Source organism: Papaver somniferum, chromosome 7 (assembly GCF_003573695.1).
Source record: "Papaver somniferum cultivar HN1 chromosome 7, ASM357369v1, whole genome shotgun sequence".
In the NCBI taxonomy this organism is placed as follows: Eukaryota; Viridiplantae; Streptophyta; class Magnoliopsida; order Ranunculales; family Papaveraceae; genus Papaver; species Papaver somniferum.
In genome coordinates this window covers 186,619,552-186,639,995 of record NC_039364.1, presented here as the reverse complement: position 1 = coordinate 186,639,995, position 20,444 = coordinate 186,619,552, and the positions used below count along the sequence as shown (strand labels likewise).

Here is a 20,444-nt window from a genome sequence, read left to right as displayed (position 1 = left end):
TTCATGCTCTATGGCTATTAATTTATTTGAAGTGGTTGCTGCCAGGCTGAAATTGCGATGTGCAAGTGATGTTGTTAAAGACGTTGTGGTGTTGGTGTTCGAATGGTTATGAGTTTGATTGAACCGCAAGAATGGTAATTCAGATCGATGGTATTCGTTGTGGGGTGTGTTCGAAGGTCTAAAAGTATCGCTTGAGTGAATTGAAGAAATGGAGGAGCTGAAATGCTAGATGTATGCTTAGGAATGGATTGCAGGTAAGGATATTGCACCATGATGATGCGAACTAAAGCTGTATTGCGCTAACTTGGCGCAACATTGAGTTCAGCTTATGCAAAATTGCTCAAGCAGTGCAACTCAACCCACTCAGTCGAGTCAGATAGGTTAACTGCAGTTACATAGCTAGAGTTAAGATGGAGTGTATTTTGAAGAAGTTTGACAACGTTTTTTTCATTAGCAGTTATGTCGGCCAAAGTATGACCAATTTGTACTCCAATTACAAAAGTATGATGATTTTGTAACGCAATTAACAAAAATATGACCATTTTGTAATTGGCCCATAATGTAACAGGCCCCGGTTAAGCCGGTCACAAAAAAGTTGAGCCCGGCCCAGGTGATCCATTACGTTGATGAGATAAGCAGCGGAATAATTCTTAAGATTTGTTATTTCAAGCGGAAGCGTTAATTTTCTTGTTAATCATGAACAATGAGGCTATGCTCATTTAAACTAATACCTTCTGTTGGGAACCTAATTTACAGTATGCTCGATGAGAACAGTATTACCATGTATACTACTGTTACAAGATTAACGTGTAAATTCAGCCAGCAATTAACTAATTAATACTGCTCGAACTTGGCCATCCTCGCCAATTCATCAACAGCTTCAACCAAGTGATCAAGTCGAGCCACAAACTCAATCAATAATGAAGTGAAGGTTGCAAGTGACAACGCTGCAGTACTCTCTAGAGCTCTCATCCTTGGTAGAAAATCCTTTTCTATGCCACCCTCTAATTCAAAATCATCAACTTCTCTTGACGGCCATGAGTACAACTTTCGTTGTTGTTTCTTCATTGTTTCATGGTATGATTCGCCAGTTTGAGTTGGTGCAAGAGTGGGAGTTCGAATTGCGGTTGGTTCTCGACAATCATAACCATCATTTTCGCTTACGTCAGCCAAGCATTTGGAGAAGTCACTGCTAAGAGTAGATGAAAGAGTGTGAGAGATTTTGGAGGCTACTGGTTTAGATGAGTACTCTGCCGAGGCTTCTTGATTTGCTGCCGTAAGGAGATATGAGTGCATATCGATAGCACGTTGGAGGCGTTCCGTCGAGGCGTGAAGTTTTATGAGTAAAGTTGTTTGGAGTGTGTGTTTCATATCGTTGATGTCTTTGCCTAAACATCTCACTACTTCTGCTGCTTGATTACTTACTTCTACAATCTCTGATTGAAAGGCAATTCGAAGATTATATGACGCCTGAATCTCAGAATGTAGAACACCATGGAGAGCCATAACTTCATATGCGCAATACCGTACAACCGCACCAACTCTAACGTATTCTGACCAAGGATAGAAAAAATGGCAGAATCTCCCATGCGGTGGCTCCCATTTTGCGGAATTGGCCTATGAAAGAAATATACGATATGGAATCATTTGATCGAACACAATACTCAAAACCTTTTTTTGTCTCATAATGGAAGGTTTGATGAAATTATACATTACCAGTGTTTCAAGTTTCGCGGATGAGTTTAGTGTAGCTCGGCATTTTCGATAAGCAGGTTCATCTGGAAATTCATCCATGACTGTCTTGGAGAACTCTGGGTGATACGATCCATCGTCCTCTAAATATTTCTTAACGCATTCTAATGTCATCACAGAACATTGTTTATTTAGCAAAAAACCAGACACTACGGCAGACACAAACTCGAAAATAACACGTACGTGTTCGTCAAAATACTCATAATATATTAAGGTGATGGTAATGGAAGCTGACCTTGGAGGGAATTGGCGACAGAGTCAAAGTGGTTAACAAGCTCCTTGTGTAGTTGTTCCCCAGCCCATATAGGGAAAATGAGGACATTAACTAAAACCGCTACAAACGCTCCGATAGCAATAGAATAAAGTCGTTCCATAGCAGTTCGAACTGGATTTCCCATACGGTAACCAGAGACTACGATCAAGCAAAAGGTGAAGAGTATAACCCGAAACCCATACTCATATGGTACCAGAGATGGCCATAGCTTCATGAACGAAGTTAGAGCTCCTGAATATAAACATAAATTAATTATGATAACAGAATTTAAATTATTATATTTAATGAAATGAATAAAACGTGTACATACATACCGATAAGAAAAATGCTGATGCCAATGATGTAAGGCTCGGCAACCCGGCCACTGGACAGTGCTGCTTGAGCAACAATAATTGCGAAGACTCCAGCAAGTAAGCTTCCAAGAGCTCGATTAAATCCACGATTAAATGTCGCACCTAAAAAGAAAATATATATAGCAGAATGAACACAATATCAAAAAATATATTCATAAAAACCCTGGCCTGAAGCTAGCCCGTGCTTTTTGCATGATAAAGTATGTAAAAATAAGTTTTGGATTCACACGTACCGACAGTGTATTCGAACATAATGGCGACGGTAAGGATGGACCATATTATGTTGGTACCGAATACTGCATAAGGTGCTTGGAACAGTATAAGCAAAGACACCAGCAATACAGCCAATCCTACTTTGAGTGAGAATATTACTCTGTTCATATCTTCTTTAGCGAATTCCCAGACATCAAGAATCCATCCCATACAAGCAGCAGAAATAGATGATAAACCTCCATCCCCGCTTGGATTTTTTTTTCCTCTCTCTTTTGTTTCTTTAGCAGTGATTTTTGAAAAATCCTGATTTTGTTTATGATCATAACAAGGAATGTTGATCTCAACAGAGTCAACACTACCCTTTTTTCCATTCATTTTGAAAAAAAATCAATAGTATTTTATAATTATTCTTTCGGTTTCCCCTTGGACGGTCAGATGTTTCGGCCTCCAAGCCGTACCTAATTTCCTGGCTGGTAACCAAATTAAGGTGTTTAATCTAGAACTCTGGCTAGATGATTCTTAATGGTGTTCAAAATATATATGACCTAATATATAGAAGTTAATGACAGAAATTCTCTATTAGGGAGATATGAAAGAGCTAGAAAAAGATAATAGCTAGGGATCGAGCTGAGGAAGGAGATGTGAAAGAGTTAGAAGAAGATAATAGGGTGCTGCTAGTTTACGTAATAGGGTACTAGTAGCTATTGATGAGAAAACAACGGTAGGAATAGGAAGATATATAATAGTTGTTGAGGGAATTATCGCACTCATTCATGCATGCATGCAAGTAGTTAGCTGCTGTTGAAAGCGTGTGCAAACAGACAAGATACTGTACATAATTGAAGCGGTAAAAGAATCATATGCAGCAAAAGAGAATATAAATGGTGTGTTAATCAATTTGGAAATGGATGGAGTGATTGGATCATAGAAAGAGGGGGAGAGAGATGCTTACAATCAATAATGTTAGATATCTGGAGAATTAGAATCTAATTACATCATGCAACTGTTTTTTTCGCCGCATATGACATATGGTTAGTATTCAAGAAATATATCCGAGGGCCAAAACCAGATAGTTGAAAGTTCCGCGCCCAAAGTTATTCACTTGCATAAAAATTTGCATCTTGGAACGTGCAGACAACTTGCGCTTTGAAACTCGCATGTGAAATTCACTCCACGAAGAATAATTTCCTTGATATGTTAGTTACCAATATGGTTTTGCTTCTACAACATGTGTTCCCATGTAAATAATCCTTCAGTTTCATAAAAAATGATACTTTTACTTTGTTAATTTCACGATTTATAAAGGGGATACCAGTCCTACTAAGTGCTGATACCATTTCATCGATCCAACGGCCAGGATCGGTGGGAGCTTTTTGTCCTATATGAAACGGTATCAGCACTTAGCAGAACTGGTATCCCCTTTATAAATCATGGTTAATTTGGTTACTTTTAGGCAAAAATAGAAATATCATTTTTCCTGAAATAGTGGTAGTAGGCTAGTATCATAGGGATGCAAGTGAGCATAATGATTACGCGTTACAAAGTTGCAGGTCAAGTCAGTGTGCAGCCAGGATGGTGCGACACTGCGTAGACTGTCAAGTGCTAAGAATAGCATAACCCCATAGGGACAATGAAGTGCAAGAGTAGCACTACATTGTAAATACATTTGGCTAAGTAATGAAGCTGGTTGGCCGACACAATGAAGCTTCATTGAGGAAAAGGCAAGGCAAAGCCAAAGTTGCAAGATGCAACATGCGATGTTGGCATTTATGCATATCCTTGGAATTGATTTGGCCCAAAATCAAGGATGATGCAAGAGTGAAGAATAGGCCAGGAGTTGGTCTATGGCATTAGTTCAAGGTTGACCAAAGCTTGAACAGTGCAAACAAGTTGGTAATGCAAGAGTGGCATTACTGTTGTCAAGCAGATTAGCTAAGTGAAGCATATGGCGCCAGATAATCAGATTGATCTAAGGAGTCGTCCATGGTGATTGAAGCACAAGGATTAACCATGCATTAGCGTAGAACAAGAATAATGCAGGGCCAAGGTGGTTGGCATCATATGAAGGCTAAAATCAGAAAAGCGCAGGAAATGTGCAACATGGCTAAAGTGACGGTTAGGAGTTGGTTATTGGTTTTGAGAGCATGCCAATAGTGTGAGACAAATGTGAACGGTTATAAAGTGAGTTTATAACCATATGAGAGTATCCAAAACCGTTTGGGACAAGTGTGGCATGCGGTGGCGCAAATCAGAAGAGGCTAGTTAGTTATACACACTTTATGCGGTTATGGAAACTACTTGGACACTTGGATGTCCAAGGCTTGTGCAAGCGGTTGCACGGAAGTTTGGCCTGATCATTAGCTTGTATAAATATCTTAGGGATCAATAAGTTTAGTGTTGTTCGTTTGGGAGAAGAACCACTAATGTAGAGAGAGTTTTAGGCATTCACCAAGAGGGTGAATGGCATGTTTTGGTCCACAAGTTGGACGAGTTTTGTAATCTTCCTTTAGTGCAATAAAATGGGTTTTTTGCGGTATCCTTTGTGTTCATTATGTTGCTGATGTTGTGTGAGGATTGGTTAAGTACATGGCAGAACCTCTTATGCTTATGGGGGCATGAAGAGTTAGAGAGAAAGAAGAAAAGACTTCCGTTGTGCAATGCCTTATGAGTGAAGGCAGATGCGTACTTTGATGCAAGTAAGCAAGGCTGAGTGATTGTGGGTGAATATGATTCACTGAACCACAATCATTGCCGGTCATGTCCCATGAAAATTTTAGGCGATTAAATGGGCATGTGACAACCGGTATCAGAGCTGTGTTAGGGGACACGGTTGCTGATTTTTCTCTCTTATACTCAAATTAATGTCATTGGTTTGTCAAATTCAGTGGTGAAGTGTTTGGGTTTCACTAGTATGGAGACTAGAAGTAGTCGGTCTTGTGTGGAAAGATCAATTGGAATGAACTTGAAGCTTGAAGTAGCAGTAGGCCATGAAAGTTTATGACAAAGGTGTCAAAATTCCTTCCCAAAGTGTTAGACAAACGTGCAAGAGTCATTGAAAACCGGGTTTTCAAGTGATGGCATGACAAAAATAAAGAGTATGCTGACTTCTATGGTGCAAGTCAGGTGTTAAAGTCCATTTTTCTCACAAGTATGCAAAGATTACGCATTTGGAATGCATATCTTTGTGGTGTTATCAGTAGCGAGTACATTACAAGTGGTAATGGGAATTTTGCAAAAATTCCATAACTCAAAGAAGTTGATGGCCTTTGCAGTGGAAAAGTAGATGAAGAACATGTATATGCGATAGATTGAAGGTGTTTTCATCGTAGCCAGTTGGATGGAAGATTAAAGTTATCTCTCTCGAATGCATGTACCTTAGTGGTAATGCAAAGTCTGGTTGCGAACCAGCATGTATGTGGCAATGTGATGCCATAAAAGAAGAATTGGATGGCCAATTATTATCTAGCATAAAGCTTATGAAAAGGCTAAAGGCAGAAGCGCAAGTTAGGGGAAAACCGACACACCATGGTCTTACGTTTGCAAAGAGTTCTTCGTTGATGCTATATGCGCACAAGGAGTGTGCTTGCACCTAGTTTTTTAGTGGGATCAGTATGCTTGGACAAGGGTGTCCAAAGACATGCATTTGATCATAACCAAAAGCGGATGTTCTTGTCAACTACAAATCAGTATTGCAACAAAGCTGATTTTGGGGAAGGAGAAAGACAAGAGTTGCCAGATGTGCATGGGCATTAAAAATGGGTTCCAAGTTTGAAGAAGAATGCAGCATTCTTGCTTCATGGAACGTAGGAAGTGGCGCCTCATTTGCAAGGACTATGGCCTTGTTTGCAACTGTCCAAAGTGTTTATCCGTGGAAGTCATTGAGTCATATGACTTTGTTGAGATCTATGGTGATGCTCAGAATCACCAAGTTAAGTCTGTTCCAGTTGTGCAAAGGTGTACAAGTTTGTGTCAAGATTTGAGTGCTAATTGGCATAGCATGTATGCAACAATAGCATGCTCCAAATAAGATTTGGGCATGGCCAAGATGCATGATGCGGTTGGAGATGCAAGTTAGACGAATCAATGATGCATGGAAAAGAAGGACAAAGTAGTGGTGATGCATAAAGATGGCATGTGGCCATTATTGAAGAAATCTTCATGAAAGCTAAAGCAAAATGATAACATTAGTCTAAAAGGAGTATTCAACTAATGTCAATTATATTGTGTTGCGTTATGGGAGTGGCGTAAGAACGTTGATAGTTAGATGAGTGCATGTGGCAAAGTGAATTGCTACATTAGGGACAGTAGGTGTTGTCTTGATTCCTTTGTTGCTTAGAAGCGAATTTGAAGTCAGTATGCAAGTCTTGTTAGGTCTTACAAGTTGCAATCAGTTGACGCGAGTATTTGCTCAAGTTTGAGTATACTTTCATTTTGGGTCGAGTGGACCTTGGTGTTGGAATTAAGTATCTCTATGTAAGGTAATAGTGAATGAGGGTATTTGAAGTGAAAGATTTTGACTCTTTTGTTCAAAGTAAAGCTAGTTCGCGTGGAAGATGTTACACAACATATTAAGCCAAAATATGCAATAGAAGACATTGAAAGTGAAAGAAGCTAATAGAGGAGTTGGTGGCATAGTCGAGTTTGCTGTTGAGAGTTATGTGGAAGTGTGAAGGCATTTGGCAGCGAATGCATGGAGTAATGCAGCAAGAAGGAACATGTAAGTCCATCAAGTATATGAGTTAAGAGTAACTCATTGTTAGGAAGAACATGATGTTGTTTTTCCGCCACGTTAAAGCGTAGCAGTTCAAAAGAGCAAGTGATGCTTAAAGTGCTGGTTTCAAAGGCGCGTGAAGAGGAACCTGTCTAGTTAGACAACCGTAAAAACCCGGGTATCCTAAGTCATGGCTAATGTCATGCATTTCATTCGAGTTTGCACAAGAGTGTTGCAAAAATATTGAAGAACACTTAGTCTACAGGCCTGTTGAATTGCAAGGGTGCAATGTCAGTTGGAATTGAAGGTAGTAAGCTAAGTTATGCATATCAGAGTGATATGTTGGTTGTTTGAAGTGTACACTTAGGCACGAAATGGCTTGAAGAAAATATTTTTGATGAGGATGCAATCGAATGAGGACCATTGGTTTAGGGTTAGCCAAAAGAGTACTGTCGAATTTCAGAAGAGTTTTGAAAATGCATGGTGCAATAGATCACAAAAGCATTTGGGTATTTATATGCAGCTTGAAGAAGAGTTGGAACGTATGCGCAATGTATCAACAAAAGTTCAAGATCAGTAGGATCAATGGCAAGGCAGTAAAACTAAGCGATGGCATTTGGTACTAGGCATAAAAGTTTTGGCAAGAATGAGGGCCAAACAAGTTTGCTGAATTCTGAGAGTGGCTCAGAAGCGTACAAGGCCGGAGAACAAGTATATTGAGTATACTTGGTTGTGTTCAACGAGGACGTTGAACAGATTAGGTGGGGGAGGTCTATAACAAGGATGCAAGTGACGCATAATGATTATGCGTTACAGAGTTGCATGCCAAGTCAGTGTGCAGCCAAGATGGCGCGACACTGCGTAGACTGTCAAGTGCTAAGAATGGCATAACCCCACAGGGACAATGAAGTGCAAGAGTAGAACTACATTGTAAATACATTTGGCTAAGTAATGAATCTGGTTGGCCGACACAATGAAGCTTCATTGAGGAAAAGGCAAGGCAAAGACAAAGTTGCAAGATGCAACATGCGATGTTGGCATTTATGCATATCCTTGGAATTGAGTTGGCCCAAACTCAAGGATGATGCAAGAGTGAGTAATAGGCCAGGAGTTGGTCTATGGCATTTGTACAAGGCTGGCAAAAGCTTGAACAACGCAAAGAAGTTGGTATGCAAGAGTGGCATTACTGTTGTCAAGCAGATTGGCTAAGTGAAGCATATGGCGCCAGATAACCAGACTGAGCTAAGGAGTCGGCCCTGGTGATTGAAGCACAAGGATTGACCATGCATTAGCGTAGAACAAGAATAATGCAGGTCCAAGTTGGCTGGCATCATATGAAGGCTAAAATCAGTAAAGCGCAGGAAATGTGCAACATGGCTAAAGTGACGGTTAGGAGTTGGTTATTGGCTTTGCGAGCATGCCAATAGTGTGAGACAAATGTGAACGGTTATAAAGTGAGTTTATAACCATACGAGAGTATCCAAAACCGTTTGGGACAGGTGTGGCATGAGGTGGCACAAATCAGAAGAGGCTAGTTAGTTATGCACACTTTATGCGGTTATGGAAACTACTTGGACACTTGGTTATCCAAGGCTTGTGCAAGCGGTTACACAGAAGTTTGGCCTGATCATTAGCTTGTATAAATAGCTTAGGGATCAATAAGTTTAGTGTTGTTCGTTTGGGAGAAGAACCACTAATGTAGAGAGAGTTTTAGGCATTCACCAAGAGGGTGAATGGCCTATTTTGGTCCACAAGTTAGACGAGTTTTGTAATCTTCCTTTAGTGCAATAAAATGGGTTTGTTGCAGTATCCTTTGTGTTCATTATGTTGCTGATGTTGTGTGAAAATTGGTTAAGCACATGGAAGAACCTATTATGCTTATGGGGGCATGAAGAGTTAGAGAGAAAGAAGAAAAGACTTCCGTTGTGCAATGCCTTATGAGTGAAAGCAGATGCGTACTTTGATGCAAGTAAGCAAGGCTGAGTGATTGTGGGTGAAGATGATTCACTGAACCACAATCATTTCTGGTCATGTCCCATGAAAATTTTAGGCGATTAAATGGGCATGTCACAGCTAGTATGACATGGTTGTAAGTGACGCATAATGATTGCGCGTTACAGAGCTGCAGGCCAAGTCAGTGTGCAGCCAGAATGGCGCAACACTGCGTAGACTATCAAGTGGTAAGAATGACATAACCCTGCAGGGCCAGTGAAGCGCAAAGTTAGTGCTACACTTTAAAGACATCTCGCTAAGTAATGAATCTTATTGGCCAACACAATGAAGCTTCATTGAGGAAAGGCAAGACAAAACCAAAGTGGCAAGATGCAACATGCGATGTTGGCATTAAGGCATATCAATGGAATTGAGTTGGCCCAAACTCAAGGATGATGTAATAAGGTAGAATAGGCCAAGAGTTGGTTTATGCATTAGTTCAAGGCTGGCCAAATCTTGAATAAAGCAAACAAGCTAGTAATGCGAAAGTGCGCATTACTATTGTCAAGCAAATTGGCTAAGTGAAGCAAGAATAATGCATATGAGCATATGGTACATATTGGCATCAATTGGAAACCATGTTGGAATGAATTTGGATTAATTAAGGAATCTTAGCAGGTTCAGATCAAGACCATATGCAGTGGTGCACAAAACTGGCGTAAGTGGCGCATTATGGCTCAAGTGTTGGTTATTGGCTTTGCAAGCATGCCAAAGGTGTGAGACAAAGGTGAACTGTTATAAAGTGAGTTTATAACCATACGAGAGTGTCCAAAACCTTTTGGGACAGGTGTGGCATGAGGTGGCACAAAGAAGAAGAGGCTAGTTAGTTATGCACACTTTATGCGGTTATGGAAACTACTTGGACACTTGGTTGTCCAAGGCTTGTGTAGGCGGTTGCACAGAAGTTTTGGCCTGATCCTATTTAGTATAAATATCTTAGAGATCAATAATGTTGGTGTTGTTCAATTGATAGAAGAACCACTAATGTAGATAGTGTTTTAGGCATTCACCAAGAGGGTGAATGGCTTGTTTTAGTCCTTGAGTTGGACGAGTTTTGTAATCTTCCTTTGATACAATAAAATGGGTTAATTATGTCATATCTTTTGTCTTTGTGATGTTGCTGATTTGTGTGAGTTGGTCAATTGGTTTGATGCATGGCTGAACCTCTTATGCTTATGGGGGCATGAAGAGTTAGAGAGAAAGAAGAAAAGACTTTCGTTGCATATTGCCTTATGAGCGAAGGCAGATGCATACTTTGGTGCAAGTATGCAAGGATGAATACTTGTGGGTGAGGTTGATTCACTGAACCACATAGTATTGCCGGTCCCATGAAAATATTAGGCGATTAAATGGGCATGTGACATCTAGTATCAGAGCTGTATTTGGGGACACAGTTATTGATTTTTCTCTCTTTTACTCAAGTTGGTGTCATTTGTTTGTAAAATTCAGTGGTGAATTATTTGGGTTTCATTAGTATGGAGAATAGAAGAAGTTGGTCTTGTATGTAAATATCAATTGGAATGAACTTGAATCTTGAAGTATCAACAAGCCATGAAATTTTATGACAAAGGTGTCAAAATTCCATCCCAAAGTGTTAGACGAACATGCGAGAATCACTGAAAACCGTGTTTTTTCAAGTGATGGCATGACAAAAAATAAGGAGTATGCTGACTTCTATGGTGCAAGTCAGGTATTAAAGTCCATGTTTCTCACAAGTATGTGAAGATTATGTATTTGGAATGCATTCTTTCGTAGTGTTATCAGTAGCGAGTACATTACAAGTAGTGATGGGAATTTTCTGAAAATTCCTGAGCTCAAAGAAGTTGATGGCCTTTGCAATTGCAAAGAATATGAAGAACATGTTTATGCGATAGATTGAATGTGTTTTCATCGCAGCCAGTTGATGGAAGATTATAGTTATCTCTCTCGAATGCATGTACCTTGGTGGTAATGCAAAGTATGGTTGTGAACCAGCATTTTTGTGGCAATGTGATGCCATGAAGGAAGAATTGGATGGCCAATTCTTATCTAGCGTAAAGCTTATGGAAAGGTTGTAGAAAGAAGCGCAAGTTAGGAAAAAACCGATACACCACGGTCTTGTGTTTGCAAAGTGTTCTTCGTTGATGCTAGATGCACACGAGGAGTGTGTTTGCACATGGTTTATGAGTGGGATCAATATGCTTGGACAAGGGTGTCCAAAAACCTGTATTTGATCATAACCACAAGCGGATGTTCTTGTCGACTGCAAATCAACAATTGTTGCTACTGAAGTTGATTTTGGAGAAAGGGAAAGACAAGAGTAACCAGATGTGCATGGCAGTAAAAATGAGTTCCAAGTTTGAAGAAGAATGCGGCATTCTTGCTTCATGGAACGTAAACAGAGGCGCCTCATTTGTAAGGATTATGGCCTTGTTAAGATTGTCCGAGAGAATTATCCGTGAAAGTCGTCGAGTAATATGACTTTGCTGAGCTCTATGGTGATGCTCAGAATCACCAAGTTAAGTCAGTTCCAGTTGTGCAAAGGTGCACAAATTTCCATTAAAATTTGGGTGCTAATTGGCATAGCATGAATGCAATAGTAGCATGCGCTAAATGAGATTTGGGCATGGCAAAGATGCATGATACGGTTGGAGATGCAAGTTAGGAGAATTGTAGATGCATGGAGAAGAAGGACAAAGTAGTGGTGATGCATAAAGATGGCATTAGGCCATTATTGAAGAAATCTTCATGAAAGATAAAGCAACGTGATAGCATCAGTTTGAAGGAGTATTCAACTATGTGTCAATTATATTGTGCTTCGTTATGGGATTCGCATAAGAACGTTAATAGTTGGAAGAGTGCATGTGGCAAAGTGAATTGCTACATTGGGGACAGTAGTGTTGTCTCGCTTCCTTTGTTGCTTAGAAGCGAAGATGAAGTCAGTATTGCAAGGCTTGTTAGGTCTTACAATTTGCAATCAGTTGGCGCGAGTATTTACTCAAGTTTGAGTATACTTTCAGTTTGGGTCGAGTGGACCTTGGTGTTGGAATGAAGTCTCTATATGTAAGGTAGTAGTGAATGAGGGTATTTGAAGTGAAAGATCTTGCCTCTTTCGTTCAAAGTAAAGCTAGTTCTCGTGGAAGATGGTACACAACATATTAAGCCAAAATATGCAATAGAAGACACTGAAAGTGAAAAGAAGCAAATAGAGGAGTTGGTGGCATAGTCGAGTTTGCTATTGAGAGTTATGTGGAAGTGCGAAGGCATTTGGCAGTGAATTCATGGAGTAACGCATCAAGAATGAAGATGTAAGTCCATCAAGTATATGAGTTAAGAGTAACTCATTGTTAGGAAGAACATGATGTTGTTTTTCCGCCACGTTAAAGCGTAGCAGTTTGAAAGAGAAAGTGATGCTTAAAGTGCTGGTTTCAAAGGCGCGTGAAGAGGAACCCTGTCCAGTGAGGCAATAATAAACCCCGGGTATCCTAAGTCATGGCTAACATCATGCATTTCAGTCGAGTTTTCACAAGAGTGTTGCAAACTGATTGAAGAACACTTAGTCTACAGTAAGGCATGTTGAATTGCAAGAGTGCAATTTCAGTCGGAATTGAAGGCAGTAAGCTAAGTTATGCATATCAGGGTGATATGTTGGTTGTTTGAAGTATACACGTAAGCACAGATTGGATTGGAGAAAATATTTGTGATGCGGATGCAATCGAATGAGGACCATTGGTTTAGAGTTAGCCAAAAGAATACTGTCGAATTTCAGAGGAGTTCTGAAAATGCATGGCAATAGATCACAAAAGAATTTGGGTGTTGAGATGTGAATGAAGTGGAGATTGAAGCATAGTCGATGATGCGACAATGATGCTGGATTTCATAGGTTTAATGGCAAGGCAAACAAACTAAGTGGCGGCATAAAGTACTAGGCAGAGAAGTTTTTGCAAGGTTAAAGGCCAAACAAAGTTGTTGATTTCTGAGAGTGGCCCAGATGTGTACGAGGCCAAAGAAAGTTCAGTAGAGAATGAACTGACGTTGCATTCAACGAGGAAATTGAACGGATTACGTGGGGGAGGTTTATGACATGGCTGCAAGTGACGCATAATGATTGCGCGTTACAGAGTTGCACGCCAAGTCAGTGTGCAGCCAGAATGGTGCAACACTGCGTAGACTATCAAGTGCTAAGAATGGCATAACCCTGTAGGGCTAGTGAAGCACAAAGGTAGTGCTACACTGTAAATACATTTGGCTAAGTAATGAAGCTTATTGGCCGACACAATGAAGCTTCATTGAGGAAAGGCAAGACAAAGCCAAAGTGGCAAGATGCAACATGCGATGTTGGCATTAAGGAATATCAATGGAATTGAGTTGGCCCAAACTCAAGGATGATGCAAGAAGGTAGAATTTGCCAAGAGTTGGTCTATGCATTAGTTCAATGCTGGCCAAAGCTTGAATAATGCAAACAAGCTAGTAATGCGAGAGTGCGCATTACTATTGTCAAGCAAATTGGCTAAGTGAAGCAAGAATAACACATATGAGCATATGGCACATATTGGAATCAATTGGAAATCATGTTGGCATAATTTGGATTAACTAAGGAATCTTAGCAGGTTCAGATCAAGACCATATGCAGTGGTGCACAAAACTGGCGTAAGTGGCGCATTATGGCTCAAGTGTTGGTTATTGGCTTTGCAAGCATGCCAAAGGTGTGAGACAAAGGTGAACGGTTATAAAGTGAGTTTATAATCATATGAGAGTATCTAAAACCGTTTGGGACAGGTATGGCATGAGGTGGCACAAAGCAGAAGAGGCTAGTTAGTTATGCACACTTTATGCGGTTATGAAAACTACTTGGACACTTGGTTGTCCAAGGCTTGTGCAGGCGGTTGCACAGAAGTTTTGGCCTGATCCTAGTTAGTATAAATAGCTTAGAGATCAATAATGTTGGTGTTATTCAATTGAGAGAAGAACCACTAACGTAGATAGTGTTTTAGGCATTCACCAAGAGGGTGAATGGCCTGTTTTAGTCCATGAGTTGGACGAGTTTTGTAATCTTCCTTTGATACAATGAAATGGGTTAATTGTGTCATGCCTTTTGTGTTTGTGATGTTGCTGATTTGTGTGAGTTGGTCAATTGGTTTGATGCATGGCAGAACCTCTTATGCTTATGGGGGCATGAAGAGTTAGAGAGAAAGAAGAAAAGACTTTCGTTGCGTATTGCCTTATGAGTGAAGGTAGATACATACTTTGGTTCAAGTATGCAAGGTTGGATACTTGTGGGTGAAGTTGATTCAATGAACCAAATAGTATTGTCGGTCCCATGAAAATTTTAGGCGATTAAATGGGCATGTGACAGCTAGTAGCATGCATTCTACTCTTCTTTCTTTTAAGCAAATATATTAATTTTACTTTTAGGTTTTCATTTGATTCCAAAATCATTTAATTTGAGCCAGTTTCGCTCAGAGAGTAGACTGAAAGTTTAAGAATAAAGGGTATAACGGGATGTTCGGACACCCTACCCATATATTCGTTTCAAAATGGGGTGACAGTAAGTGAAATAGTTCTCTACAACAAGTAATGAAATAGTTCACTACCGGGAAAGCTTTGCGTCGTTCATCAAACGACACAAAATGTGGTGTATATTTTTTTTCCTCAATCCATATAGACGGCTGAAGTTTATCTGATTATTAGAAAAACTTATAAAAATCAAAATCAGAATTGCGCAATATGCATAATTGTAAAAGAAAAACACCATATTCTCTCTCAATGACCGTTTTTCCCAAATAATATCCTTGTTTTTATCAGGCGATTCAGGCCTAATATTCTCCAGTTCTTCTCAATCTAATCTAGATTTGTGCGGTTTTGGATCTGAGTATTCAGATCTATCGAGAAAATTTAAGTGATATTAACTAGTAGTTTTTTGTTTTGAATAAAAAATTATAGGGTTTTGCAATATTAGGTTTTAGGTTTTTGTTTTCTATTTGTTATTTCCTTTGATAATCTATAGCTACTTCATGTTGTTTTGTTACGTTTTTACATCGGTTTATCGTAGCCCGGGCGTTTTTGATGGAATATGATGATAAAATCAAATATATGGATAAAGCCGATTTTTTTTCAAATATTGTCTCAATAATCTTATGTTGGATGAAATTTTGTTCCGGTAATCTCTCCATAAGTAATGCAACATCGGGCATCAATGAAGTTCTATGGAAGAAATTTCGGAGGATCTCAAGTATATTACTAAGGATTCAGCTATTTGTGTGAAAGTATATTCATGCAAGAAGAACTTTGGGATACCCGACTATTAATTTTGATACAACTTATATGATGGTTGAGCAAAAGGTATGTTAATGGAGAACTCAAGCGACAAAATATCTAAATCACTGATATGATAATTGAAGGGGATGCAGATAACATTCAGCCAGCCATTTTGGAGAATGATCAAGGGGTTCCTTGGAAATTCAAGGGGTCGGTTAGTTTCTTCCATGTTATTTGGTTTCATGTAGATCACAAAAATCTCATTGTAGATTGGTTGTATCAATTATCAATGTATAATGATGAATCTACCATGTCTTGTATGTAATTATCCAAACCATAATTTGAACGAGGTAATCTAATAGATAAAATTTAGAAAACCCCTTTTTCCATCAAAAAAAAAAGGCAGACAGTCTATACAACAGATTTTGATTATAAAGATAATAAGGTAATTTAAAAATTAAAAGATAACTTAATTGGACATTTGTTAGGTCCTAGATACCCCTTATCCCACCACCCAATATGGGAATAACCCAATCACTTGCCAAAACAATTGAGCAACCCCTATAAATGCTTTCTAATTCATAGAGAGGATTTGCTCTATGTGTGATTTATCATCTAGTTCTCACTTTTAAAAACTTATTGTTTGGTTATACAAAAATATAGATGCATTTCCATAGGCGCATACACTCAATTTAATTCATAAAGTGGTTTCTAGGATTTAAATTTTATATATACAAACCCGTAAAATGTTGCACATCATACTCAATCAACTCGTAGAAGTTGTTTGGTTGAAAAAGTTCCAAAATCTCTTTCGACTTATATCATTTTTATTAATCTTTCTTAACCTTCTAATTAATGCATGTATTCTTTCATGACAAAATTAAGACTGACAATGGATGAAGAAGAAGAAAAAAAACATAAAAAATTTTACTTTTACATAGGCCACATGATGTTCTTCTCGCCGTTAGAACAATAAATTTTTCTGATGAACCGCTACAAAGCTATCTCAAAACTATGCACTTAGATGAAAAATACATTTTCTGGGTCTCATTAAGGACTCAATATTGTACCCCAAAAGGGTTTTCTATTCTCCTTTTGGGGTATATGGATCGTTTTTAGCACGATATGTTTTGCGGGGACATGTAGAATCAATCATGATTTGGCATGTATTATAATTTGTTTAGTAAAACATCAAATAATATTTCTAGTAGATTAATACTTACCCAAAATTAACAAATTTGTAGAAAATATTTTTAATTTTAGCGAACTTTTGCATTCTGATCGGTTCCACATAGCCATATAAAAAATTGACCCACATAAAAAATTTAACTCTTTAACAGATTTGAGATAAAGAAAGTGTTGAATCGAAAGAATCTTATTTATCCTTTTATCGATAATAATAGGATGATAATTAATACTATACTCAAATCATTTCAAGTTACTTCTACGTGTTTTTAGACCATAGACTTTCAACGGGGTTTAGAAATTGCGAAAAAAATATTTTACCACAAACTTGTAATAAGGAAAGTTAAACGTTAAAACAACTCCAAAATTAAATAGCATATCATACTTACCACGGTTTCAACTACACACCTAGATATTTATAAGGGAAACTCGTAGCTTCAATACCTATGATCCGCAGTCTTTCTCTTCTTAGCATTACAACCCCCACCATAATAGATTTGGTTTTTTGTTTGCTAACAGTCTGATATGAATAAACTTGACACTGACCCATAAATAAATAAATGCATCAAGCTCTTCATATAACCTTTACAAAGTAAGATCTTATTGGTGTCGTACCTTAGTTGTTCATTCCCTTTTTGTATTGGCGCTTCTTCTCCAACGAATGAGAGCATTTAGGCATACTCTTTCTTTTATTAAAAGTTTTAACTCTTCGCATCTACGTAGTTTTGAGCTCGGTCCTTGTATCTGAACGACTATGACTACTCTTCCTAGAGGAACGAAAATGTGCTCATGGTTTCAATAATCAAATGGGATACCTATGGACTTGAACCCTAAACTCTGAGTAGCTAAGACTTTATAGCTTGAGTTACGTGACAGAATCTCGATGGACTATATGACTACGTTGTTGCAAAAGAAAAGCGACGATCCTCAATTGAAGAACTTTTGCCGAGGAAAAGGGTTAAACAATGCTAACTTTAGTTTTTTGACATAATAATAATCAAGGAATGCTTACAAATTACCATGAGATACGGCGGTTTTGGTCTGAGGAATAACCGATAGGATGTTAATATGGTATATCATTTTATTAATCTATTTTTTAGTGAATAGATTCCTCATATATAGTTGTTTATCTAAAAGAAAATAAACATGAAACATATATGATTGAATCAATGAGGTACATGGGTGTTGGAAAACGGGTTGGTTGCTACTACAAACTGTTTTATATTTTATGTTAAGATTACTAAGGTAAAAATCTATGTTTTAGTTTCTTTTTTTTATTTATTTTTTATTTTTTATAAAGAACAAACAAAACAAAGTATTTACAAGAAGCTGGTTGGGAGTCTCGCAACAAGCTGAGCTCCAACGCCTTTTTGAATAACAATACCTAACCTGTGAAAAAGAGACATATTCCTCTAATTATTGATCCTAGTCATATTCCTCAACCAGAATCATAATCCATGATATTTATTTAAAGGTGATTTTTTGGATAGACGTAGAGGCACCATAAAACAAAACCAAACGTTAAACACGGTCGTTTGACCAGAGATGTGAAGCATGAAAGGAACATAATAATTGAGACCTTTCGAACAAACCAAAGAAAATAGAAGAGGTCCGTGTAAGATTGTTAGATGATATGGTTATCCCCTTGGCTATTGTCACTGAAGTGGTTTTATCTTTCCTTTATGTTAGCTCTGTTAGTGTAAAATTTACTTTTGTAGGTTTCTGTTAGCTCTAACTCCTTGGCTTATGCTATCAATGCTTAGGTGACTTCTTGTAGTGAAATTACAATAATTACTATTAATTAGATAATTTATTTCATGGTATTAAGACTTTAGGTTTTTCGATCCTCACAACGGCTGTCACCACCATTATCGCAACACCAGCCGCCATCACCCTCAGTTTATGCATGCTCCAAGAACATCTCACATGTTGCTTGGTGAAAAGAATTTTATGTTATCTAAAACACTCTATGAGTTCTGGAAATGCTATCTCTGCTGGTGATGTCATTTTTTTTATCTGGGTACTGTGATTCGAATTGGGTCGGCTGCCATTATACTCGTAAATCCACATCTGACTATTATGTTTATCTTTGATTAATTCTAATCTCATGGCAATCCAAGAAGAAAACCACTATTTCCAAATCTCACAAAACTTTTTCTTCATTGTCCACTCATTTTACTCTCTACTGTGACAATGATGGTGCTCGAGCCTTTCTTGTCAACCATGTGTTCCATGCTCGTACAAAACATATTGAAGTTGATTATCATCTTCTTCGTAATCTGCTTGAAGGTGAATTTATGTCTTTCACCTATGTTCCTTTTTCACTACAGCTGACACCCTTACCAAGGGTTTAACTTATCCTATCTTTCCTAGTTTACGTGATAATTTTATGCATTTCACTGCCCCTACATTAGATTGTGAGGATATGTTAAGATGATATGGTTATGAATTGGATACCGTTTTTTCAATAAAGCTTGTACCTGGTAATTATATTTCTGATGAAGATGGAAATTTTATGACGGTTATGAAGATACAGACATTATAAATACCATTTTTTTTCAAGACTAAACCATATAAAATTAGTAATCACAAAGGGAGATTGAGGGGAGTTCGGACTAGACGCAGATAACTTCTCTTTTTCTTGTATTTTATTTGATGATATTTTTATTTTTTTTTATGTTATTTCATTTACCCCTTTGGTTTATGGGGTTGGGGTGCCTATGAGCCCCCTTATAATTCTTGTAATTAGGGTTTTTGCTTTAAACTAGTGAACTTAGCTAAAAAAGAGAAAAATAGATATGTTACCTACGTCAGTGTTAAGTTTAGGTTTCTGTTAAATTACAATATAATAATCACTATCAATAGACATGTCTAATTACTTAAAAATATTAATTAATGATGTCATATTGGTAATAGACATATCTAATTATCGAGAGAGATCAATGAAGAAATAGATCGCCCATAAACAAGCATATGGGTAGCGGATTTTCATTAGAACCAGATGCTTACTAATACAAGTTCTGATTTTGATGTGTTCCCTTAGAATTTCTCATCTTACATAAAAGCCTTGCATTATTGCGGGGCTTTTTTCTTCCACCAAACTATTCTTCTAATAAATATACTCAATTATGAAGAGTTTAAACGAAACCTGTAATCTTGTCAAGTATACTTGTTTTCGAAGAAATTTATGCGTCTAAAAGTATAATTTATTATCTTTCCGAAACAGGGAAAACATGTGGTTTTCAATCAAAAGAATAAAAACATATTCTTTGAGATCACATGTGTGTCCATGATGAAATTTGTGGTTAACACTGCTTTTATAAGAGTAGAGTGGCTGCATGAAGGGTGACAACCAGGTAATTGGATCATCCGCCGTGGACTGAAACTGGATGCTTAGCTAAATTTCATCTGTGTTGTGTTACACATATTCCTTTACCCTACATTTGTCAATGAAATATCACAATGGCACACCAAAAGAATCCAGTTTGCCAATGGATAGCATTTTACCTTTTAAATTAAAAGAACATTCACAGATGGCATGAAGGAAAGGAATAAATAAATTTATCTGCTAGATCTGCTCTGCCTATTTTATGTTCTTTTCAACGGTACTAGATCTACGACCACCTCAGCTCCAACTTCCGGTCTGTGGCAATTTGTGTTATGTTTTTGAGTAAAAGGACGCCAGCATTGTTTTCTTGCCCTGTTTTCTCATTTGGGACTGTTTGTA

General features: G+C 38.0%; 1 protein-coding gene across 1 annotated transcript; it reads right to left on the bottom strand.

Annotated features, from left to right (window-relative positions):
- Positions 1–641: 641 nt before the first annotated feature.
- Positions 642–3,277, bottom strand: LOC113299186 (aluminum-activated malate transporter 6-like). The gene is made up of 5 exons (XM_026548148.1): positions 2,613–3,277; positions 2,341–2,481; positions 1,988–2,257; positions 1,717–1,856; positions 642–1,617 (listed from the first exon to the last, which is right to left on the bottom strand). Exons 1-5 carry the CDS (start codon positions 2,965–2,967, stop codon positions 835–837), a joined length of 1,689 nt encoding a protein of 562 aa, XP_026403933.1. The 5' UTR covers positions 2,968–3,277; the 3' UTR covers positions 642–834.
- Positions 3,278–20,444: the final 17,167 nt, after the last annotated feature.